The sequence below is a fragment of the Neodiprion virginianus genome, chromosome 3, assembly GCF_021901495.1.
Source record: "Neodiprion virginianus isolate iyNeoVirg1 chromosome 3, iyNeoVirg1.1, whole genome shotgun sequence".
Classification (NCBI taxonomy): domain Eukaryota; kingdom Metazoa; phylum Arthropoda; class Insecta; order Hymenoptera; family Diprionidae; genus Neodiprion; species Neodiprion virginianus.
Genome location: NC_060879.1, coordinates 38,612,183 through 38,635,965, shown reverse-complemented (window position 1 = coordinate 38,635,965; position 23,783 = coordinate 38,612,183). Strand labels below are relative to the sequence as shown.

General features: G+C 34.8%; 5 protein-coding genes and 1 non-coding gene across 18 annotated transcripts in view; 5 read left to right on the top strand and 1 right to left on the bottom strand.

Moving 5' to 3' along the window:
* Positions 1 to 11,606, top strand: part of LOC124301561 (multidrug resistance-associated protein 1) — a 29,976-nt gene extending 18,370 nt beyond the window's left edge. For 6 of the 12 annotated variants that reach the window (XM_046756765.1, XM_046756764.1, XM_046756763.1 and 3 more), the window contains 8 exons: positions 1,963 to 2,183; positions 6,707 to 6,892; positions 7,980 to 8,160; positions 8,355 to 8,463; positions 8,537 to 8,663; positions 8,802 to 9,324; positions 9,572 to 9,818; positions 9,987 to 11,606. In XM_046756765.1, the coding sequence (XP_046612721.1) occupies positions 1,963 to 2,183; positions 6,707 to 6,892; positions 7,980 to 8,160; positions 8,355 to 8,463; positions 8,537 to 8,663; positions 8,802 to 9,324; positions 9,572 to 9,818; positions 9,987 to 10,101 (1,709 nt within the window). In that variant the 3' untranslated portion in view covers positions 10,102 to 11,606. Of the gene's footprint in view, positions 1 to 1,962; positions 2,184 to 2,843; positions 3,065 to 5,060; positions 5,282 to 6,671; positions 6,893 to 7,979; positions 8,161 to 8,354; positions 8,464 to 8,536; positions 8,664 to 8,801; positions 9,325 to 9,571; positions 9,819 to 9,986 lie in introns of all 12 variants that reach the window. The other 6 variants (XM_046756771.1, XM_046756768.1, XM_046756772.1 and 3 more) reach the window with 4 other exon arrangements.
* LOC124301711 (small nucleolar RNA SNORA17) lies at positions 11,394 to 11,485 on the top strand. Its single transcript, XR_006907550.1, has one exon. It is a non-coding gene; the product is annotated as a small nucleolar RNA SNORA17 (small nucleolar RNA).
* Positions 11,607 to 12,332: 726 nt separating the features above from the next.
* Positions 12,333 to 14,724, top strand: LOC124301564 (PIH1 domain-containing protein 1-like). Of its 2 annotated transcripts, XM_046756775.1 has the most exons (7): positions 12,334 to 12,529; positions 12,629 to 12,716; positions 12,810 to 12,995; positions 13,115 to 13,287; positions 13,389 to 13,658; positions 13,739 to 13,882; positions 14,159 to 14,724. In XM_046756775.1, the coding sequence occupies exons 1-7, from the start codon at positions 12,467 to 12,469 to the stop codon at positions 14,192 to 14,194; spliced, it is 960 nt and encodes a 319-aa protein (XP_046612731.1). In that variant the 5' UTR covers positions 12,334 to 12,466; the 3' UTR covers positions 14,195 to 14,724. The 2 variants fall into 2 exon arrangements, with proteins under 2 accessions (XP_046612730.1, XP_046612731.1); XM_046756774.1 differs by lacking the exon at positions 14,159 to 14,724 and having other exon boundaries at positions 12,333 to 12,529; positions 13,739 to 13,939.
* On the bottom strand, positions 13,931 to 18,315 carry LOC124301563 (sphingosine-1-phosphate phosphatase 1-like). The gene is made up of 5 exons (XM_046756773.1): positions 17,768 to 18,315; positions 16,887 to 17,401; positions 16,607 to 16,808; positions 16,245 to 16,469; positions 13,931 to 15,974 (listed from the first exon to the last, which is right to left on the bottom strand). The coding sequence occupies exons 2-5, from the start codon at positions 17,386 to 17,388 to the stop codon at positions 15,557 to 15,559; spliced, it is 1,347 nt and encodes a 448-aa protein (XP_046612729.1). The 5' UTR covers positions 17,389 to 17,401; positions 17,768 to 18,315; the 3' UTR covers positions 13,931 to 15,556.
* A 488-nt stretch (positions 18,316 to 18,803) lies between these two features.
* LOC124301565 (transcription factor Adf-1-like) lies at positions 18,804 to 20,676 on the top strand. Its single transcript, XM_046756777.1, has 3 exons — positions 18,804 to 19,125; positions 19,288 to 19,450; positions 19,899 to 20,676. The coding sequence occupies exons 1-3, from the start codon at positions 18,867 to 18,869 to the stop codon at positions 20,350 to 20,352; spliced, it is 876 nt and encodes a 291-aa protein (XP_046612733.1). The 5' UTR covers positions 18,804 to 18,866; the 3' UTR covers positions 20,353 to 20,676.
* A 903-nt stretch (positions 20,677 to 21,579) lies between these two features.
* Positions 21,580 to 23,783, top strand: part of LOC124301127 (A-kinase anchor protein 200-like) — a 108,271-nt gene continuing 106,067 nt past the window's right edge. The window contains exon 1 of the mRNA XM_046755850.1: positions 21,580 to 21,675. The gene's annotated coding sequence lies outside the window, so the exon portion shown is untranslated. The remainder of the gene's footprint in view (positions 21,676 to 23,783) is intronic.

Below are 23,783 nucleotides of genomic sequence, written 5' to 3'. Positions count from 1 at the left end.
TTTTTGTCCTGAAAAACGGGACAAAAGTTGCATATTATTCCCTCTTTATTTTTTTCGTTCATCTGCGGGAAAAATGTAGCACTTTTCATGGTTTAATATTCCTGGCAAGTAAGTTTTTCATTCAGTTTTTCTGATTTTCTACTTTTTGTTTCAAATTTGAACTATTTCTTAATGTATTATTATAAATTTTCAATAATATTCTAGTTTTCAGACTAATAAAATGATCACACTTACACATAAAAGGAAAAGAGACTCTCAAATGAATAATGCGGCCAGAGTTGAGTCGGGAATAAAGTCCTGTGTGCAACAGAGGAATAAAACTCGATTATTCCCTTGTTGGATAATGTACTATATTTTCTTGATTTTATTGTGAATAAATAGTATATTTTTGTCTCAACTTTAATCATATCTGTTTCAATTTTGGTGTTTGATGGCATGAAATACGATTTTTATTCATATTATTCTAATGTATTAGTTTTAAACAAACTGAGCCTAATAATTTTTTAGTCAGAAAAATACACCACTAATTTTCTAACTGGAATATTTTGCGTTCTTTAACAATTAATTTAACTTCTCTGAGTTCCAAAATTTGTTGATGTTTTGTTACAGTTTTAATTTTTTAGTAAAGATTATATTGTCTTTCCAAAAATGCGTGAATCGAACGAAGCTTAGAAACTAATGTAACTACATGGTTCTCTAGTTTGCACATTGCTCTTACATTGCACCCGCCTCACACTGTTAAATTACTACAAAGCTTCGGAGGTAATATTTTAGAAAGCAAATTTTAATACCTTTCATTAGTTAATGATAACTATTAAGCATTAAACGAAAATACATTCAGTTTCATTCCTATCATTTTCATGAATAATCATATACAATCTTAATCTCAAACAATCATATATAATGTACATGAAAAACAATTAAAAAGGATTATGCAAAGTGTATGGTTGAATACAATAGTGTGGAATCATAAATATGTCGAGTATTATCAGTATCATGTCCAGCTTAAGTTGATATTTTACGAATGGTTCTTCATCGTACAAAATCTAATTCCGAAACTTCAGTAGAAATTATTTCAGTACCATAAATTGTGTTCAACCTGCAATTTCCTGAAATTGTATTCTTCCTTACATAAGTCTATCACGTCAAATATCTTTTGATCTTTGGATACGGCGTGTGAAGATTTAGCCTCATAAAATGTAGCACAATTAAATCAATTCTTTCTCACAACACTATCGGTTCAGTTCATATTTCCAATAGCACGATCAAACTGTTTGCAATGATAGGCAATGATTTCGAAAGTCAAATGAATTTCACAAATGTTTATTTTGCTACCAAGTGAATTATTCTAACCATAATCAGACAGCCTATGATTGAATGTTTCCATGCAATAACTGATCATTTCGGAAGATATTGACAAAGTGTTTGTCACAAATTAAACAAGTTTACTTAATTAAAGATTCCTTTCTTCAAATCAGTTTTTTAACGTTAAAGTGCTATGAAGAGGACTAATTTTTGGTGACTAATTCGTATCTTTCGTCCTCATTTAAACATCATTATTCAAATTATCATGATGTTTTAAAAAGTTGTAGGGTAGGTGTAAATCGTATCCAATAATTTATCAACTCCTATATTGATTGATTGATCACCATTGAAAAGGAACTATGTTAGACAGTGGCAGCTGAATGTTTTTTTTTTTCTTTTTCCAAACAAAATAAAGAAGAAGTTAATTTAAACAATAGTCTTGGTAAAACCTGGGGGTTTATATTGCTGATAATACTTTACTTACTTTATAAAGTAAAGTAATAGTTTATTGTTAATATTATTATTATAAATTTTGTAGCACTTTATCATTCATCGTCTTTCAGTATGTAGCCTGGAAAAGAATACTGTAGAATATGTATATAGAATTGTGCATAAATGTACTTAGAATGATGTATATACCGTTGAACCAAATTTCAGCGTCATTTGTACTACTCTCACAACTTACGATGGCTGTTGGCTGCATTCGGAGTAGCAAGCTACTTCACGTGGAATTGCTATTTGGTGTACTACGATCTCCCGTTGGATTCTTTGATATTACACCATCTGGCAGGATAATAAATCGTTTTGGGAAAGACATTGATACTGTAGACAATGTTTTACCGCCAACCATTAGAGGCTGGTTACTATGTCTTACATCGGTACGTGAGATTTTCAATGAATCTCACCTAACAAAAAAAAAGAAGTAGAAAATTATTTTTACTGTCAAAAAAAACTAATATTCAAATCATTTTATGTGAACGGTCCACCAATAGCTATGTTACTTTTTGTAACTAACATAGATCACCAAATGAATGTGATTTTCACAATATTACAATATAACTTGTTTGCATATTCATACGTCAGACAGCATGAACACATAATATGCTTTAATTTGCACAGTATCTCTCAAATGACCAGCATGGCGTTATGTATTTGACAGAATTTACAGTTTTATCAGTCACAATACCAGCGATCAATTATCCAATGGTGCAAGATTTAGGGGACTAGACAGATTGTTATTTTACTTTCGAATACGAAGTAGAAGCAGAAATATTAGACAGTGAAACGACGTACTTTGATTCTTTAAATACTAAACCATAAACAAACGCACAAATTTTACAGTACGGTAAAAAAGGAATGCATCTTAGTACCGCTATCCGCTCTAATAGAAGTCGCATGATTCATTACAGAGACTCTGTCTGTGAATAGCTTTTTAAAACTAACCCGACACTTACCCGCTCATTCTCCGTTACATATTATTTGTACGAATACAAATAAAATAACAATTCTATAACCTTATATACTAACAATTCTTTTAGCAATATTCACACTTGCTGCCTCGTTCTCCCTGGCTCTTGGCTCCATAATAGCGTCTATTACACTTCACGAAGTTATGTTGAGCAATTCTATGAAGTCTCCACTTTCCTTCTTTGATCAAACTCCAATGGGTCGAATCTTGAATCGGTTTGGCAAGGATGTGGATATCATTGACAACACCTTGCCAAACAATTTTCGAAGTTGGATTCAGACGTTCTTTTCGGTATGATACGAGTATTTTTGGTGGTAGGGACTTAAATGAAATTGTTGCAGGTCTTGTTTCTCATTGTACGTGTATGAAACACAAAGTCTTGCCAGCTTTTGTTTCCCAGTCTTGTCTATTGGTGGGCATTATTGGTTATAACTTTTCCAAATTATTGTTTCGCTTTCAAACTTTATTCGTATGTCTATTTTGCAGTTACACATTTTACTTGAATATAAGCTTTTTCGATCGACCATGTAAAAGCTGTAGTACGTGTAGTCCTATTTCAATTGAAATCGCATTCTGTTTTGAGAAGGAGATTCAAAAGTTCGCTGTCGTGTCTGTTATCCGTACATGCGTCTGCAAATAAATGTATCTCTGTAGTGTCGTGTCTTCATCGTCCCATGTTCTGCATTAATAGTTATCTGTGCAACTTATTAATTTGGCATTATACGAGATCACTTGATACAAAGTTGATAATATTTCCTTTTAGATCAGAGCACTTCACAATTCAAACTTTATATGTCCAGTCGTCATATCAGTATTAAATTTCGATAGTTATTTGATGCAATTCAAACGACGACCTATATTTATATTTTATTGTTCGCTGCTCGCCCTCGGCAATTCATATGTAATCACAGAAAATTATCGAAAGATAATTTTGCGAAACTCAGTCTGGTAAGAAAAATTAATATTTCAGTTGGTTGTTGAGCATATAGTGAAATGTAGGTTTTGAGGGTGATTCAAGGAAAATATGGTCGAAACTTATCTGGTCAAGGTCACTCTTTAAGATTCATATGCATAAATTTTATTGAAAATTTGTTCATACTTTAATGTATTAATAATTGTCCATGATTTTAATCATCACAGCATAGGTATTACATAATTTTGCCGTCAAAGGAGTATAAATTCTTTTATTGATGACACTGTTGCTTGAAATTAAGCCTTGTAAAAACGATCAATGTGAGTCATAGAAACGCAAGTGCCGAAGCCGAATTATTCATATATCTTTGGGAGACTGAAAATCTACCACATTTACCCCGCTGCAAAATCGTGAATGTAAGCACAAAAATGCTTGAAACTTGCCAGTATTATGTTTGCACAAAAATCCTGAATCATCCCTTACATTTTGAACTATTACACTTTTCATTTGTGAGAGTTTAAATTGTATAATTTCTCCAATAAATATCGCGCCAGTTATACCAGGCACTAAGACTTAGCTTGACTGTTGTGTGAGTGATCTAGATTGACTGGATATTGTTAGGAAATAAATACTCTATTTTAAAATGCAATTTTATGAAAGTATGAGTAACAGAATCATCCATAAATAATCAAAATTAAACACAGATGCCGAATAGTTCTGTTAAACTGCAGCGAGTTTTTCGAAACTTTTATGAAAATAAAGATTTCTTCAAGTGAAAAGATTCTGCTGCAGAACAGAAGATTTTCGGTTTAAATACAAAGCCGTAGTAGTGAAATGAAACTGAATGAGGTGTCATTTGTTAAAATTTAATTATTTTCAGAGGCTCTTATGCTGAATATTCTTGTCTCAATATATTATATTACTTCAAAGTCATATACTTAATTGCATAGTTGGATTGAACGTGATCCTTGTGAAATTGTAGCATACATTCGTATAGGTGAGTCACCCTTACAAAACTAGCTTTTTCCTCGCAGTGATTTTTACGTCAGTAATACCCTGATGTCATCGTACATTGACTTATCGTTTAGTTACTTCACAGTCGCTTGTTGCCTGTAGTAATCTGTAAGATTTTCACACAACACACTCTCCACCTTATTGTATATAAAATTATTTTTTTCTGTTTTTTTTTCTTTAAGTTATTTAGGCAGTACCCTGCTCTGATACTAAGTGCCAAGTGATGGATTTGATAATAATTTCCAATCTACACAAACCATCTTTCAGGACAAGTTGTATCTTTAGTAGAAAAAAAAAAAACTTTATTCTAAAGAGTATCTTATGTGAAATAGAATATCAGGGATTAGTATTGTGTTACAGCCTTTGGTGTAATTTTGGGAATCATGGCATTGTACCTTGGTGCACTGCGATCGGCAACCGCCATGCATCGTACGGCTTTACACAATGTATTGTGTGGCCCGATGTATCTATTTGACACGGTACCAATTGGTCGTATTCTAAGCCGCTTCAGTGCAGATGTAGACGTTATGGACAACAAAATACCCCCATCACTATCACAGTGTCTGTCATCTCTGTTTAGGGTAAGCTCATGCTCGTCCGCTGACCATCGGTTTTCTACAATCATGCCTACATACTTATATCACGAAATTTACGTCACTACTGTCAAAAATTAATGGAATCCAACGCTACAGGCTAAACTAGTGGTGAACTTATTCTCCAATGAAATATTTACATTGAGTTATTTCCAAAACGGTACCTATTTAAACGATGACTTTTAAGTACCTATCTTTTTTGTGTCTGGTGAATGAATTTTCTGTGAAAAATGTGGCGTATACGTTGATAGGATACCAATGACATTATTGATTAAAATTTTTCTTTCATTTTAATATTGATTTTTCTGCGCTGCATCAAGGACACAATTATACAAATGCTTTTACTGTAATATATAGCTTATGCACGGCGTTGCTTGCATCTTATTTTCACTATATCGTGACTGTAATGCACTATTATTTCTTGGGTATATCACAGCAAACTTCACACAAGATGAGCTAGGACGAACGTAAAGGTATGCTCTGAATATCGAGAAAGCTTGTAATAAATGCAATACCCGTGAATCATTCGGCAGTTTGAAACTGCGACCTTTTTTGATTGTTCTACTGGAACTTTACATGATTTTTACATCTATTCATCCTTCGGTCTGATATTTATTTATTATATTTCGCTCTCATTGTCGTTCAACAGTTTGAATCTATCAAGAGTTTCGTTGAAAAGATTGAATTACTTGAAAATTCATTTAACGCGTTTCTATTTCAATTATATGTAGTTCAGTTATAAAAATTAGAAATCACTTCCTGCTCTTCCATTCATTAATTCTATGTCTTTGAATTTTTTAATTTCTGTCCTTCATTGGATTGTGTTTTAAGTTCGTCCGAAGTACACATTTTCGAGTTGTGAATGGATAATCATTAAACACAATGATTGAAACAAGTTTTGGATGTTTTCAACTTGTAACACTTGGTAAAAGAGTGTGAATCTCTATCCATTGACTGAATAGATAGCGTACTTCGTTTCCGTGTAACTGTTCATACTAATATATCATATTAAAACCAATACTACCTGACACACATCATCATCAAGCAATGTGAAATGTGAAATGTGGTAGAAAATAAGAAAGCGAAATATGTTTATTCATTGTTTCAGCTAGATTGCTTTTTCGATTACACATTCAGCAGAGTATATTCACAGTGTTAAATATAGCTACTTTGCCGTAACTGAAATTTGCTAAGCGACTGTTGACATATAAAATTCAGCATTTGCTTAACTATGTTGATAATTTCATACAGCTTTGATCAAGGTGGTACTTTTTGTTTGTCAGTATATCACTGAGACATATCAATCTACTAAATACCCGACACCTAATGTCCTGGCCAGCTCGGTTACAATGATAGTTAACCGTGTCTGATGTTATAGCGTTGGCGAGCTTTTTGTATGATTTGGCTCCGCAGCTGGGTTGTTGGTTGGCTGCTCGTCGGATGCACCTAGTGATGCTGCGCGGAGTGATGCGTGCTCCATTGACCTTCTTTGACACGACCCCAACTGGTCGCATTATCTCCAGGTTTGCTAAAGACGTGGATGTACTGGATACTTCACTCCCCCAACAAATTTCAGATAGCATCTATTGCCTATTTGAGGTAATTCTTGTACAGGCAGGAGAAAGCCGATGGTTCATTAGAACGTATTTTCCAGACAATCCCGGACATTCCCACTTCTGTGCATTCGTTCTTATTACTTTCTGTAGTTCTTTCAAGACCGTTGAAGATTTGCTCTTTTCTTCAGACTCGTGCGGTGGACTTCAATTACATAAAACTCATCAGTTATTTTTCATTATTGTTGTAATGTAGTTGAACCTTAATTGCAAATGCATTACACTGTGTATTTATTTACAAGAAATAATGATAAAACTGGAAGCAATATTATTCATTACTTTCGCTGTGTATGCAACTTTCCGTTTGTTTTAGCAATCTTGATTATTCAGTAGATACTTTCAATTCTTTCTTTTCTGTGTGTGCTTTCTGTGTATGTTCAAATTGCCACTTTGACCACCTGACGTAGTGTCAATAAAAAGTATGTATGAGCGTTTGATAATCTATCAAAAAAGATAAATTTTGTCTCAAGATTGAAGCTTTTTCAAATTGTAATTTCTGTGTTGTTTTTTCGTGTTATAAATCTTATTTGTATAGTTGTGTCCGAAGACAGTTACCATTAATTGAAAATCTTGTTATAACCAAAGATTTTTATTTCTTTGCGGTGTTTGTTTCTGCTTGAAATTCACTTTGGATTCAGTGCTTCGTGCCAGTTGGTGGGCCATTTACGTTATAAGCTTTGTTCTATATATATATATATTGCTATAAAGCATAACTATTCTGTGGAACTAATATTTAGAAATAGCATGGCTTACTGTGAACAATAAGTTCGAAATTTGTTACAATTTGCAACAAAATTAGAAATTTTTCACAGTCAAATACATTGAAAGGTTTCTTGAATTTTAAGTCTAGGCCTTTTGATCCCAGGTCATTTGAATTACTCATTTTGATCTAGTTAATTGCTACATGTTTTCGTTATATGTACATACGTTTATTCCATTGAAATTATATACTTCAATTAATGTATACTAAACCAGATAGAAGTCTAAATTCAATTATCAAATGTTTGATTTCCATTAATTTGCCACTATAACTTGAAAAATCTGATACGCTAACAAAATAAAATTCTTTACAGGCAGTTGGCACTGTTGTAGCAATTTGTTACAGCACACCACTTTTTGCAGTTGTAATCCTACCAATAGGGGTTGTTTATTACTTTGTTCAGCGTTTCTATGTTGCAACTTCGCGACAGTTGAAACGGTTGGAATCTGTTTCTAGATCCCCTATTTACTCCCATTTTGGTGAATCTGTTACAGGTATGTTAATTCAACTGAAATACATCTACTATATCTAAATCTTAGTAACATGCATTATTTATCTGTGATGTGATTATTTATATTTAGTGAAATCAAATAGAGACAAATCTTGAGCTAATTTTTATACAAAAATCATCGCCAGATCTGAATAAACTTATTCAAATCCTCATTCTGTGATACATATTCAATAACAGGTGCTCCAACAATCAGAGCCTATGGTTTGCAAGACAGATTCATTGCTGAATCTGAAAGCAGAGTAGACTTTAATCAAGTCTGCTATTATCCCAGTGTTATTGCAAATCGGTAAGTGAGATTAATGAAGAAATTGAATATTACTATTAAAACCGGAAACTTATTGTGGAAATTTGTGTTACAGGTGGTTAGCGATACGATTGGAAATGGTGGGAAACCTGATCATATTTTTTGCTGCTCTATTTTCCGTCCTTCCAAAAGAAGATTTGACTGCAGGTGGTGTAGGATTCTCATTGAGCTACGCTCTTCAAGTAAGTAGTGCAGCTGTAGATACTGGTTTTAATTGCTGCAACCAACATTCTGAATTTAATATTAAATTTGCACAATGCAAGTAAAATAGCATTAACAAAAATATGCAATTCTACTAGTAATCATTGTTACGTAATCAGATTACACAAACCTTGAACTGGCTGGTAAGAATGACATCCGACGTAGAAACAAACATTGTTGCCGTCGAAAGAATAAAGGAGTATGGCGAAACACCTCAAGAAGCGCCGTGGGAGATTCCTAATTGTAGTCCACCAGCAGATTGGCCCAGCGAAGGGCGCGTTGAATTTAGAGACTACAAAGTTAGGTATAGGGAAGGATTAGACCTAGTGCTCAAAGGTTTGACCTTTACTGTCAACGGCGGCGAGAAGGTTGGCATTGTCGGCAGAACCGGAGCAGGAAAATCATCGCTAACACTGTCGCTGTTCAGAATAATTGAGGCTGCTGGTGGAAAGATTTTTATTGATGGTCTAGATATATCACAGATGGGTCTTCATGCCTTGAGATCGAGACTAACGATTATACCCCAGGACCCAGTATTGTTTTCTGGTACCTTGAGGCTGAACTTAGATCCATTTGAACAGCACACAGATGATCAAGTTTGGAAAGCATTAGAACATGCCCACTTGAAAGAATTCGTTAAAGGTATATTTGTCATCAGGTTTGATATCATTACACTACATTTGTAAAATAAAATGGATTATCTACTTCAATAGTGTTCAAAATTTTTGAATATTAATTCACCAAGGATAATTAATATTGCTAAGAGTAAGAAAAAAATTGCCATATCGTTTTTTTTTTACCAGAAGCAGCTGTTCACAGGATTTTTTACATTTTCAACAATCAAGAAACATGACTGTTGTTATGAATAAAATATTAATCATTGTTTTAGGTCTGCCGTCCGGTTTGTTGCACGAAGTGACAGAAGGTGGAGATAATTTGAGTGTTGGTCAACGGCAATTAATATGCCTGGCTAGAGCTTTGTTGAGAAAGACACGAGTGCTTATATTAGATGAAGCAACTGCTGCTGTCGATCTGGAAACCGATGATCTTATCCAGCGGACCATTAGAGAAGAGTTTAAAAATTGCACTGTACTTACAATTGCACACAGGCTGAATACAATACTCGATTCAGATAGGTACGAGAATATTTTATTTTATTTTGTTGATAACGTTTTCACTGCCAAATTCAGGATCTTTTCAATATTACCCGAGTTAGCATTGCGTAGATTCTGCATTGAACCAAACAACATGGTTCAAAATAATGTACTCTTGTGTCATATTGAATTTCATATTTTTATTTTCAGAGTTATCGTATTAGATAAAGGTTACATCACAGAGTTTGACGACCCGGAAACGCTAATCCAACAAAAAACTAGTGCATTCTATAGTATGGCCAAGGATGCTGGTTTAGCAGCGTAAAATTATATTTCGTTTAGGTTTTTCGTTAATTACTTACAACTTTGTACAGTTCATTGACGTTAAAGAGTTATCATATCCTCTGGAGAAATAGTTTCGGAAGGCAGAACAAATATTTCGTACCAACGTGACAGTAAAAGTTGATCTTTTTCTAAAATATACATTAATATTTGTAATCGCGAATTCTGACATTTTCATTGGATAATTCTGATATGAAGGTGACTTTTTTTGCATGTCTGTAAATCAGTTTGAACATGCTATATACTGTTGTTTAATATACTGCCAGCCGGAGTGAGCTTATCTCACCCTGTAATGTAGTAGGATCATCTCTGACGGCATATATATTTCTTTCAGCCAGTACATTTTTCCATAATCCTGTTATTATTTTTTATTGTTCAATCATATTTCACAAACTACTATATTTTTTAATTATTTTAATTTTTTCCTCGATATTGTAGCCACCTTAAGTTATTCTCACTCGAGTTCAAACTATCGCAACAATCAGTTTCAAAGTACTCAAGTAACGTACTTAAGTTCCGCGTATCTACTTAATTTTACAGTTTACTTCACCATTCTGGAATTTGCCTTGTAATCTTGTATTACTTTTCTATTCTTCTCAGTCACCTACGTAACCAGTATTGGGCAGTTTTAGAATGTCCAATTCAAGTTACGCTAGTACTTAAAACGCACCACAAAATATGAAAAATATTACAAAAAGCAATTATAATGTATAATATTAATTAATTAATGTAAGGTATTTGGTCGATGTCAATTTCAGCAATCACGTCAAAAATAGCACACTTGTTGCGATACAGCATATAAGTGTTTTTACTTGAGAATTTAGTTGATTTTTTTTTCAACATGGATGTTATATTAACAACACGATCCTATGTTGTAATACCAGTAAGATTTGTAATATAAGCGTGTGCAATGCATATGATCTGTACCGTGTCTTGTATTACAAATCTTGTAAGTATCTTAATTCCAAAGTTCCATTGCTTTATAGAAATACAGAATATACTTAATTTTTCAGAGGCCATTGAAAATATTCTTTATACGAGTATATTTTTAATGCTTCAGTATCTTGCCGCCGTTTCATGCGACTTATAAATAGAATGGAATTTTTTTCTCACTTTGAGTTCTTATGCGTGTAATTATAAAAAAATTACATCTAAAAAAAACTTAATATAATATATTACTATACTACGCAGTTCTATTTTATTAGATTATTAAATGAGTACAAGAGAAATGCGATTCTTGGCGATGGAATTTTCGTAAGAGTGGATTATTTTCGCATTGTATGTTACAAAGTGCAGAGAGAAAAGTGCCTACTTGTATGTACTGTGAAATATATGTATATCATCTGTTTAATATGTAGACACAAACCATCGAGCGTAATACAGTTATCTATCAACATTTTTAGACCCAACAAAAGATTCTTAGGTAATAAAAAAATACTTACGGATACTAGTAATGTTTTACAAAATATATTATTGAAAATTTCTCTATATGTTGGTGAATTTTCTTGATATGTGCTACACTGAAATCCCATATCATCGTATGTGCTCACTTTTTAGCAAATATTTGTTCATTTCTCTCCAATAATTGCTGTTGTAATGGATTTCTATCATTTGATCTTGTCTTTTGTTGCCATTTGAGTGTCGCTATTGGTTCGGTTTAGTGTTTTACAATTTAACCGATATCTTGTTTTATGCTTCATAAAATTATATGAAACTCGTAATTTGAAAATATGTTGGTGGAATCCACGAATCAGTCCCGTACATTCATCTAAAGCCCTGTCAATTCAATACTATTTCAAATTTGTATTATTTCTCTTTCAACCATCAAGGTAGATGTATCTAGTTGATTGTCCATTTTCTAAGAAAAACAAAGTTACGTGATCAAAAAACTAAGTCAGTGATAGTCATGAGTCGAAACTAGTTTTTTCCCCAATCCAGTAATTATTACAAGTCTAAATTATTACCGAAAAACTTCAACCTTCCCACAATATCAGCTCTATGTGGTAAGTTCATCATTTTCTGGTTATCCGATTTTGATAAAAACAAATATATACAAAAACTTGCATAGTAAAACGAAAATTGAAATGTATTAAACTGGAACCTACATTTTCACAATGATCTTAAAAATTACCGCCATAAGTCGCGAGCGCTCCTTCGGATAAAATGAAAAGTATAAGCCAAAATATCAGGAAGTAACATTATTTCCTGCGTTGATTGAAGATATATAGTTTAGTCACTTGAGTCAACGTTTCCTGCAATATATAAACAATTTACAATCTGCTTTCTGCGCGCACGTTGCAAAAGAAATTTCAATAGTTTTTCAAAGTTCGCGAAGAAGGTGATTAAAAATGTCAAATAATTCATTATTGGATGTTGACGAATCAATTATAAGAAAAAATCTGCTGTTGCCGGTAAGTTATTATGATTTAATATCGTAGCCTAGTTCAGTTGCTTGTTTTTTACAAATAAATTCAATGTCAACTAACCTCATCTATTTTATCATTTAACAGGGCATTAAAGAGGAAAATGACCTCGAAGAACTCCTGAAAAACTTCAATAAACCTGAACGTCCTTCAGTCACGATAAGACCGAGTCCAGGTATGAATGACAAGTATTCGGATTTGTTAAACAAAATTTAAGCCTGTACGATTGCACTAACCATCAACTTGATTACTTTCTTTCCCCCATCAGGTTCTTGCGTTAAAGCAAAAACAGAATGTGGCCAAAAAGTCTTTTTGAACATATGTCTAACCACAGAGATACCAGCACCAGAAGAAATATCTGAAACACAATTGCTAAAACTGATAGAAGATGAAACCCCCTCCAGTTATCGCATTCCGATGAGTATTGGTCAGGAAAGGATGGAATCTGACAAATGTAAGAGACACTGATTCATTCTATATAATAGATTGTCTAATGGAGCATATCTGCCGTCAAAGCAAAAAAATAAGGTATACTATGGTAAATCCATTTAAAATTAAATAATTTTTCTTCAGCTGATAAACCAGCGCCAACATACGACATAGCAATAAATACGGAATTTTATAAAAAATGCATGGAACATAAACTGTTCTGGGTTTTCCTGATCAGCGTCGTTATAGAGGGGGTTTCAGACAAATATGACAAGCGTATACGTCCCGAAGGATATGTCGTTCTGAAGCATCGCAAGGTAATTCTAAGTTGAATAATCCTACCGAGTTTTTGAGAAAATAAAACCAAATACAGATAGATTTGAGACAATGTTTCTTCAATGCTACATAAATTATTTAGGCCCTGGGCAAGCTGCAGCAACACAGAATTGAGAAACGAGAAGTCAATAACGCAATGCGTAAACCACTTATTCAAGACTTGACAGGTGATAACTTAAGGCCAACGAGACTGGAAACTGAAACAATCAATCTTTCCAAATCCGCATTGAGTGCTCAATCTGTATATGAAAATAACTTCAAGAACTCAAGAATACCTGAGTACAGAATTTTACGTGAACCAAAGGAAGGAACTGTTGAGAAATTAGTTGGACAATTTAAAGTGCCTAATGTGGTACGATGTTTTCATTTAAATATCTTTACTCAGTATATATGTACAATAAATTATCATATTTTTGAAATATTTTGTTATAGTTATCTTCAAAAGATTTGGCGGTCGATGTTGGTGAGGATCGAATAATAGTGGAAGCTCACAGAACTGGTTATTTGATCGATATCTTTGTCCCATATTCCATTGCTCAAGAAAATGTGGATGCAGCATTAGACACAATCAATGGCGTAAGTAAACTACTTTACTCTTGCAAACTCATGACTTTTTTATTCGGAATACACTAAAAGATAAAATCCTTATAGCTTCAAATCAATCCCTATTCGTAAATGCAAAGAAGTCAAATTTGTGTTTGATATGACTCGATTGAAGATAAAAAAATTTTATTAATCCTTAATAAAATTTAATTTTTGGAATGTCAATAATGTAGCAATAATGAATTCTTATCATCACCTCAATCATTGATATGTAACATTTCAGACATTTTCATTTTTTTGTATTTACAGATGTTGGTACTAAATATGCCTGTTGTTCAGTGTTAATATCTTTGAATTTAAATTATCAACTTTTGCCTGATATGAAGCGTCTGCCTCAATATATGAAGGATAATAAATCTTTAAGAAAAAACATCCAAATAATTAGTTTATTAACATCTTAAATACGATATTAAATCCTTAAATTACACTTGCAATAGTCAAGTCTGCCTAATAAATCGGCAAAAATAAAGCTATGTTGTTAATATCATTATTACAAAAGCTTTGAAATTGAACCAACGTTCATCAATTCTAGACTTCACTTAATATTCAATTACACCATTTGCTATAAAAAAATGTATGTGACAAGTAGTATGGAATAGACATTTTGATTCTTAAAATAGCAGATGTTTCATAGCCACTGGATATGTTTCATGACAGTTATTTTAAAGAAATAAGTTTTGTACAGTTAAAAAGAAAACAGGTAAATATAAATATAAATTTACATGAGCAAATTGAATCTATTCGTTTTGAAAACATCAAATGATTCTTTATTAACAAAAAGCTGTAAGATTTATAAATATATACATATATATTTGTGTATAATTCATTTATTTGGTGTAAATCATTAAGACTCGTGAATACTAAATACGTGATATAAAACTTTGATAGCATTCAACTGAGCATTAAAGACATTCATTGAACGTTTACAGTGGGGCAGTAGGTGTAGCGATAAATTTTTTAGATATTCAACACTGTGTTCAAGCAAGCAAGTTTAGTCAGGGTTTCGCTTCATTTACCGCATCAATAAATGGGAATAAAGCAAGGGTTACTCGTTTTTGTGACTATCAGTTTATCAGGGTCTAGCTCCCAGCAGAATTAATTACTAGTCCTACTAGTCTGATCATACACGATTTGGATTGAGCAAAATTTTCAAATAATTCTGAGCCTCATTTTGTTGCTATGTTCAATCTCTATTCAAACTATGCTCAGGGGATTGGAACTTTAATCGATATTTTCGATCGTTACAATTCTTTCACGATTTGCCAGAATTTTCACTGATCAGGAGTAAATATTGCTTGTAAATTAGGCGAACCACGAATAAATATTGTTTTTCAAAATACATGGATGTTCGAGAATGATACCGCTTAGTACAAAACACATTATTCAACCTTACATTACTATCTATGTTCGATTGCTAAACATCAAGTGAACAAATATTTTGTTTCATTCTCAGTTTTCGATGGTTTTATCAGATTGAATGCAATACTTATATTCTCCTCTGTTATGAAATATTAATTCGTACCGATATTTCAGTACTCTTTGGATGTAGAACATGATGATAAGTGATGAATACGTGTAAGTACGTTATTTGTATTTGCACTGAACATGCAAGATCTATTTTAGATCAAGTGCCCGTTACTACTAAAACTATAATTCTGTATAAAAGGTTGGTCTTTCAATTCCGATCATACTAAAAACATTTGGTAATAGGTAAACAGCATTGAAACCGATCATAAAACACGTGATGTACTTATAAACCAAATCAACAAGGACCTTGTTTCGATTTTCTAAACAGTTCCGACTTTTCATCAGTTCTTTTGAATTTACTCTTAGTATCGCACACATTGTTGCATAGCTGAGAAATTTAAATAATGCCTTTGTTGCTATTATACAGCAAAATCCTAATATTGTTCTCAATACTGTACGCCCAAGCATTGGATAAGATGGCCAAATAATATTGTATGGTGGAGGAAGTAGTGGCGTTGACATTGCTCCGGTTCTGTAATTTAGCCATGCTCCAACGTGGACCCCGGCTGTAACCGACACTACCATGGCAGTGTCACCTCTGAAATGGTAATTATTAGGGATTACTTTGTTTGTTTAAATGATACTATTTCCGTTTGTTTTCGACATTCTACTTTTTTACATCTGGAAAGGGATTTTTACTTGTATTCAATTTTTTTTTTAAATAGTTTTCTGTAAATCCGTGAACAAGAGAGGAAATTTGAAAAAAATTAATGCCTGCGTTGTAAATGCTGTGCACACAATTGTACTAAGGATAGGTATTTGATATGTAGAAGATGCTAAGTATTTTAAGTCTACGGCACACATGTACCTTGTAGGAGTCCATTTATCACTACAGGGATAATATACCACAGTAGCGATGCTGATAGCAACTAAGATGGCCAAAGCCCAATCCTTTGTTAGAAAGTAATAGTCTGTTGCATCAACCAATGGCACTAGGGGAATCATTAGAAACATTGCTAAAGCCAGGCCAGCAAGAATGTCCAGCACTGTATGCATTCCGAGATAAATTCGGCTCACACAGACCAATGTACACCTGTAAAAAACATCACGATAATTTTGGATTTAGTAGTAATTACTATCTCAATTTAATCGTAATCCGCTGAAAACTGAATGAATCTGTCTAACTATATTATATGGGTCGAAAGAGAAGTATGCTGGTATGTGTTTTACCAAAGAACAGCGATAGTGCAACCGATGGTAAACGAATAAACGTATCTGTTCATCGTAAAAAGCACAACACTGAATGGAATAGAAACAGCGATCATGGCGTGAGTCGATGGCATGCCGTATTCCTGGGACCATTTGTTTTGTAATCTGACTGATGGCGGGCATGCAGGTCTTGGCCAGCATATTATATCCTTCAAGCACTGACCTGTACGAAAGATCTGGTTAATTTGGCATTATATCTTGTCCATCCTCCTCAGTTCAAGAATGACTGCAAAAAACTTACCAATTGTCATAACGACAGCCCAAACTAAAACGATTCTTCGTCCAACAGCACCATCAATATTCCAGAACCAGAATGGAATAAAAGTGGAATAAAATATTTCGTCCCCAAGTTCTGTACCGAACAAAAATAAGTAATACCAAATATGATTTGTTATTGTAAACTGGGGAGGATCCGAACTAGATGTGGGCATTGCTTCGTCTTCGCTTGTTGCATAACCATTGGTTTCATTTCTTGAACTCCGTTCATCATTGATCCTATTTACTTTTCTTCTTATTGTTTTTGTTACATTTCCATTATCATAAGGGAAATCCATCACCGAGTTTCCATCTCCACTTTTGTGTTGCAGTATTTGATTGTGGTGTATTCTTACTCCAAAAAACTCTTGGATTTGCGCAACCTGTTGCGGGTCTTTGAAGTATTCTATAGCCTCTGACCACATTTTTTTTTCCAAATTTACTTTATCGGGATAGAACAGACGGTGTATACTCCGATACTCCTGCATGTACTTCAGTAATCTAAAATGACATACATGAAAATTGTAATGTTATGCCTGGCTTAGGTAGTTATTAATTGATGATACACGTGAATTTCAGGTTTTTGTTGTAAACAGTGAAGAGTTTTTGATGTTACATTTAACAAGAATTATTTGAAATTAAATGTTGCTGCACATATGAAAAGCTTAGTGGCAGTTTCGGTTTGATGAATAATTCGATTAGTAAACCGGATTTACCAGTATTATTCGATTCGATTTGAATTACTTAACGAGGTTTTATAACGGTTATCAGTGTAACGACTTGAATGACTAATTCGTTAATCTTACAAATCGTTGATAGTACGGTCTATTATTACTTAATAACGTTGAAATGTTAAAATTTTTATACCTGGTTTATCCTTTCGTATCATTTGCAACACACAAGTAGTTTATTAATTTATATTATCACGTTCTTAAAATAGTTTTAATTTTGTATTCTACTAGGACAAAATGCGCCGCGGCGTACGTGTGCGATCACCATGTTACATTAACCATGTTTGACGTTATCAAGGATCTGTACCAGCGGCTACTGCAGACTACTGTGGTCTACAATCACGACTAAGCAAGTTTAGAGATGAACTGTTTTCCGAGCATGTTTTGGCATCTCTGTCTTTCTTTTTCTCTCTCTCAATAACTCAATGGATGGTAATCCAGAAAGTTATTGACTGATCTCTACCGTTTCAGTGTCTCTACGCCCCGGATTCCGTAACTCAGTCGCGGGCGTCGCGGGTGTTAAAGAAGATTTTCTGTTTAAAGCTTCTCTCTGATTGGTCAAAATGACGTTTATTAGCTCTGTCACTGTCATATGAGTTACAGTATAAGGTTCAGTAGAGATTAGTACTGGAGCAACAGTATATTGCCGTTATCTCTGCGGATCACATCACCTCCGGGCCCTTGGCTTTCTTTCACCTGCTCAGCATAATATAGATATGTATAAAACACCTGACGGAACGAACGACGGCAATTTGGCAAACGCGAAGTAGCACGGTTCAGGCTGCGTCGCGTAATTTGATCAATCAATATCAAAATCAATAAATTTTGTAACTTCAATTATAGGTTCAATGTATACGTGGTTGTCAGAATGAATTTTAATAATTAAAATTATCGAATTTGGACAAATGACATCATTTGCCAGTATTCGTAGACTCTTAATTTTCATCCACGCCAATAGGAATTTCTTATGGCAATTGTGATTTGTGTTATCTACTGTCGGTACAATACAATTTCAATGAAATTATCTTACCGTCGACAATTGCTTAAAAAAATTCTAAACTATATCAGACAGCGCTAGTATACAAAAGACGCCTCCAAAAAAGTCAGGAGGGCTCTCTTCGGTTTTCCTCTCTATCAGAGTATCGGACTATGGCGGTAGCATCGAGGTATTTATTATGAACAGGTTATGTTTAGTTTGTATCTTGAATGCTCCATTTCCAGTTTAAGCAATAAGTATGCAAACTGTCAAATCTTCCGCGATATTCCGTCAAGTAATGAGAGATCATTCTTATAAAATGGAACAAAATGAAACCGTTGTTACAAATGAGGATGACTGCGATAACTCCGAAGGCGGTTCGAAAAACGGGGACAGTCTGCTGATAAGTTTAGTCCAAAATTACCCTCACCTCTACGTGAAAACATCGAAAAATCAAAAGGATTATGCGCTAAGGGAGAAGTCCTGGCAGGAAATTGCCGCGATTTTAGAACAGCCAGGTAATTTGCTTTAACTGCGTTTTATAATTCTCTTCAGCGTTTGGGATACATTTCTTCGCTGTACTACGATGCGTCTGTGATTTGTAAGAATCATGGCACGTTGTTTTGTTATACATGCCCCAGTAACGTCACACGGTTCGTCACTCTGTCTAATCTTTACAGCTAGTGAATGTCTGAAGCGTTGGACACGACTCAGAGAGCGATATTCTAAGGAGAAACGATTGAGCGAACAAAATATGAGGAATGGAGTAACATTCACGATCCGACAGTGTTGGCCACACTATGCAGAGATGGGATTCCTCGCCCAACACATCGTTGGAAGGAGGTGATACCTTAAAGCCTACATTTCATTTGAAATCTCTTTATTCAACTGTTCCGAAATTCGTATGGAATTTCACAATACTTTTCAAATTATCTGAAATTCCATCTGTGAAGAGTCAGGAAGAATATTGTACAGTCGAATGCAAACTTCAGCAAATTTTATCGGAGATTTTCAACCCTAAACTAATGTGAACGGTGAGGCATGATTTATTCCCTTGGTAATTCATTAAATCTTGTGAGAGAATTCGAGTGATTAAAATCGGATTTTAAATTCTTGGCCGGTCTGAATCAGTCACTAGTAAGCATAACAAATGTAAGAATAATATTCACTTCTTTTCTCAACTTCCATATAAATTATAGCAAGGCTGTTGCAATCTTATGTTTCAAGCGCCAAAATTATAACAATTAACAATACAGAAAAACAAATGTGAACGTTGTTCCTGTTATTACAGATCGTACAGAAATATTAATACGAAAGCAAAGAATTTGAAACATGTGCGAAAGTATAAAAGTGAAACTCCATCGCCATCTGACAATCCGTCACTATCTCCATCCCCAGCGACGCAATACACAGCAACTCTATTAGTGCAGTCTCCAGTGACTTCGCCATCAACGTCAACAGCGATAGTTGAGTCTTCCGATCCATTGTCTCTCCTAGCATCAGAAAACAATCGAATTTTTCCTTCGTCTGATCAAAATGAGCAGCGAGTCGAGAACGTTCAAGAATCAATAGCAGAAATGGCAACAACAGTTACAAATCATTTACGCAATTCGAACCAGCAACAAGAAACATCTGAAGATCTATTTTGCAAATATCTGGCTTCAGAACTGAAGAAGATGTCAGAGGAAGAAAAGAAAGCAACAACAAGACGACTTATGGATGCTTTATTTCAGGAGAATACCTAATGAGTAGATTTTAAGTTTCATACTAGGATTATTTAAATGTTTTTACCTCACGTTCAAGTTTATAAATGTATGTAACAAAAACAGTATAAATTTTATACAGATAAATAGCCGTTGGGCTCAGGTAGCTACACTTTGCAAAGTGAAAACAAATCTATAAATTGTCAGGTCTAATTGATAGGCCGTATTTCGTGCTGGAAATCAATGTAATTCAGAGCTTGCGAAATTAGTCCGCCTAAATTACCCAATAAGTACTTAAATGAAAAATAATATTCTGTATATAAATACAGGCAAAGAATATTTTAACAAGTTTCAATCAATTCCAAAGCCTCCGATTTATTCTTTCGTTAATTACATTCCTTGTGCGTATTCTAGAACTGAATTCATTGTGGTCCATGATTTTAAATTCCAAATTAAATTTCGCTGCGGCAGTCGGTAGAAAAAATAAATTTTTATTTTTCAAATTTTCGCAAACATCGGATAAAAAAAGAATCGAATTTGAAACAGAATCCATTCTTTCCAACCGGATATCTCACAAATTTAAAAGTCATAAACAATTTTCATTCCCGCCGCTAATATCCGGATCCGGTGACCGCGGTAAAGTAACGATCGGTATTTTGTTTGTAACAACCTCAAAATTCAGTACCTCAAACTTGTGATTAGTTGATAATGTGTCTTAGAATTATTGATCAAAATAAGTAACCCATTCCGGCCCTATTCGAATCTTCAAATATACACCATTTTACCGACGATGGAAATATCGAGGGAAAACCTGGCAAATTAACCGACGTACGTACGTAAACGAGTCACGCCATTTTTACAATTTAATCAATCAAAATTAATCCAGCCAGATAATTAGGAATTAAATATAATCGAAGTTAAACGTAATCTTCGCTTAGACCGTTCAAGCATTCCTAATATTTTCGCACGTAAAATAAAAATCCATACTCGTGCAACTACGTTTCTCAATCGTTTGCTACAATACCGATCGATAAGCCAACCGTTTATGAATAATAAATGGGATAAATGCCGCGACAAACAATGCAAAGTATAAAATTTAGCGGACCATGAATTCACAAATTGGCACGCATGTGTTGACTTTATCGTCAGAAGTATGATTGGAATTTCGAAGCGTGAGTTTCTCCCCCGTATTTGCGCGCGCATCTCGGAGCCTCGTTTCGGCTCCGTAAGATGTCGCTAGTGGTGTTTCAGTGGAAGCTTAGGAGCTGTCGTCAAGCTCCCGGCAGAGTCAAGTGAAGTTGTCGCGTGGGCTCGAAGTGCATCTCACGTGTGTTTCAGCTTTTCCAGGATATTTAGCCGAAAAAGGTAGGATTTCACAGCCTCAATATAATTCCTAAGAAGCCCGGGTTATGGCTCGGTTGATTACGCCTCGGCGGGTGGCGTACTTTGTAAAATATTAACGAACGGAAAATGTAAGCCTCTCAGGCGGCCGGCGACGCTGGCTTTTCGCCCCGTAATACCAGTTGTGACCAGACAACAGCACGTGGTTCGTTTCCTCGTATTTCACGCAATTCCCAAAATATATTGAATGATATTTCCCGCGATTCAATTAACATCGACGTTGAAGTCGAGTTTAGCATTCGGATTCACCCAGCGGTGCATTAATCGGTGTAAGCCCCGAGCCGCCTGCGTAGTTTGTAGGGGTGGCGTCCTGCATCCGAATTCCGAAATGCGACGCGATTTGGGAATCGCTATAGAATATTTGGTAAATCCGACCCCGATTACCGTTGATAACCGAATACCGAAAGAAAAAATTCTCTGTCGGACGAGGCGTTCATCAGCCATCGAATCATCTCGAATATCGCAAAGATATTAACGCGATATAAACTGTTGGGAATTTCGTCAATGGCGTTGCCGAATGTGTATTAATCGTTTTTTTCATCACTCCTTCCTTGAGCACGAGTTTTACAATTCCGAGTCTAATACACTCATCGAAGAATGGAGGGATGGGTGTGTAATTAACGAAGGCTGATTATTTCCGCGAGTTTTTGATTTGGATGCGAGAGGAGTTCTCGCTAATTTCGGAGTAATAATAAGAGACAGAGGAAGAAAAAGGTAAAAACGATTTCACCGTACCACAGAACAATGGGATATTCTCGCGTTTTTATAATCGTATGTTGACATACTCCGTAGTAGCTGAGTACACGCGTAGTTAGTGAGAAAATTTCGGGGATCCCTCGTCTCGAGAATTAAGGGTAAGGCAGGTATCTGCACGCGGTATTAGCTACGGAACTGAGACATAGAAGTAGATTACGAATATCCCGAGTATCCTCCGATCGTCCTAGCCATGCGAACGGGACGAAGAAAGGCGGACGCCATTGTTGATCCAGCCATCTGCCATCTGGGCGGTTTGGAGTTTAGACTTTAGATATATACACAGGGTATTGTGCCGCGTATTATGTTTCTCGGGTCCCTTGGCCTGTCCTCGTAACTCAGCGTCAGTTATACGACGTCACGTTGCCAGGGTTCGAAGCTGCGTCTCGAACGTCTCAATATCTCTCTCTCTCTCTCTCTCTCTCTCTCGACGAGAATCGTTATGGTTCGACCACAAATGAAACAACCCGATCTAGATGTCTCGATTTTGCAGTAGCACTGAATTTATTGCGCAGTTTTAACGGATGGATATTTTTCGCCCCTCACCCTCCCCCTCCCCCCCCTCTTCTTTCCCATCGTCAAATTCAAATTATAAATTCTCATTTATAAACACACTCATCGTCTCGCAGTCGCGTCGCTAGTTCTTTCTATCGATTCATACGTGGTTCTTTTTATTTTCAGTCGTTAATTTTCATCCGTTCTTTGTTATTTACTTACTGCTGCTACTCGTCTAGTAAAATTCTTGGAAATTTTTGTCGTTGCGCACGATTTATGTGTGTCGCGGAGGTGCGTTTCTCGTAGTTTTTGTTCAACATTTTTCTCGTCGATTCCCCTTTACTTCTTACTTTCTCTTGATACCGAGGCGATTGTAAAATTGTGCAAATTTTTATACTCGACGGTTTATAGCGATTCTTCAAATTCACGTATAAGTTTTATGTAATAGCATGTATGAATTTTCTCACTTTAAATCATCGTGTACCAGATTGCGAGAACTGTAGAAAAAGTTGGCGAAAAGTAACGATGCAAATTCAATGCACAGTTGAGTCATTCGAATCAATTCTATGATTCATATTTACGGATCACCGATTATTTGGTTTTAGTTGATTCATGCAATAAATATTCGGAAAATTGATCCCAACGGGATAATTAGTACATAATTCGAATGAAGTAAATTTACGTACATCTATAATTAAATTTTGCATAATTCCTCCAATTTTCAATTTACCAAATTGGAGCAAAAAACAAACGGGGGGGAGGGGGGGGAGGCAGGACAAGATTTAGTAACTGAAGTCAAATTTATCGGGCTCAGGAAATTAAAG

What these genes read in the sequence shown, in the direction of transcription:
- LOC124301564 (XM_046756774.1), top strand. Translation starts at nt 12,467, where the DNA reads ATGTCAAATAATTCATTATTGGATGTTGACGAATCAATTATAAGAAAA. An exon ending in GAAAAAATCTGCTGTTGCCG is followed by an intron (nt 12,530 to 12,628) that starts GTAAGTTATTAT and finishes ATCATTTAACAG; the next exon opens with GGCATTAAAGAGGAAAATGA. An exon ending in TCGTTCTGAAGCATCGCAAG is followed by an intron (nt 13,288 to 13,388) that starts GTAATTCTAAGT and finishes TAAATTATTTAG; the next exon opens with GCCCTGGGCAAGCTGCAGCA.
- LOC124301563 (XM_046756773.1), bottom strand. Translation starts at nt 17,388, where the DNA reads ATGCAGGAGTATCGGAGTATACACCGTCTGTTCTATCCCGATAAAGTA. An exon ending in GGCTGTCGTTATGACAATTG is followed by an intron (nt 16,809 to 16,886) that starts GTAAGTTTTTTG and finishes TCTTTCGTACAG; the next exon opens with GTCAGTGCTTGAAGGATATA. An exon ending in GATAAATGGACTCCTACAAG is followed by an intron (nt 15,975 to 16,244) that starts GTACATGTGTGC and finishes TTACCATTTCAG; the next exon opens with AGGTGACACTGCCATGGTAG.
- LOC124301565 (XM_046756777.1), top strand. Translation starts at nt 18,867, where the DNA reads ATGCAAACTGTCAAATCTTCCGCGATATTCCGTCAAGTAATGAGAGAT. An exon ending in CGCGATTTTAGAACAGCCAG is followed by an intron (nt 19,126 to 19,287) that starts GTAATTTGCTTT and finishes TAATCTTTACAG; the next exon opens with CTAGTGAATGTCTGAAGCGT. An exon ending in CAACACATCGTTGGAAGGAG is followed by an intron (nt 19,451 to 19,898) that starts GTGATACCTTAA and finishes CTGTTATTACAG; the next exon opens with ATCGTACAGAAATATTAATA.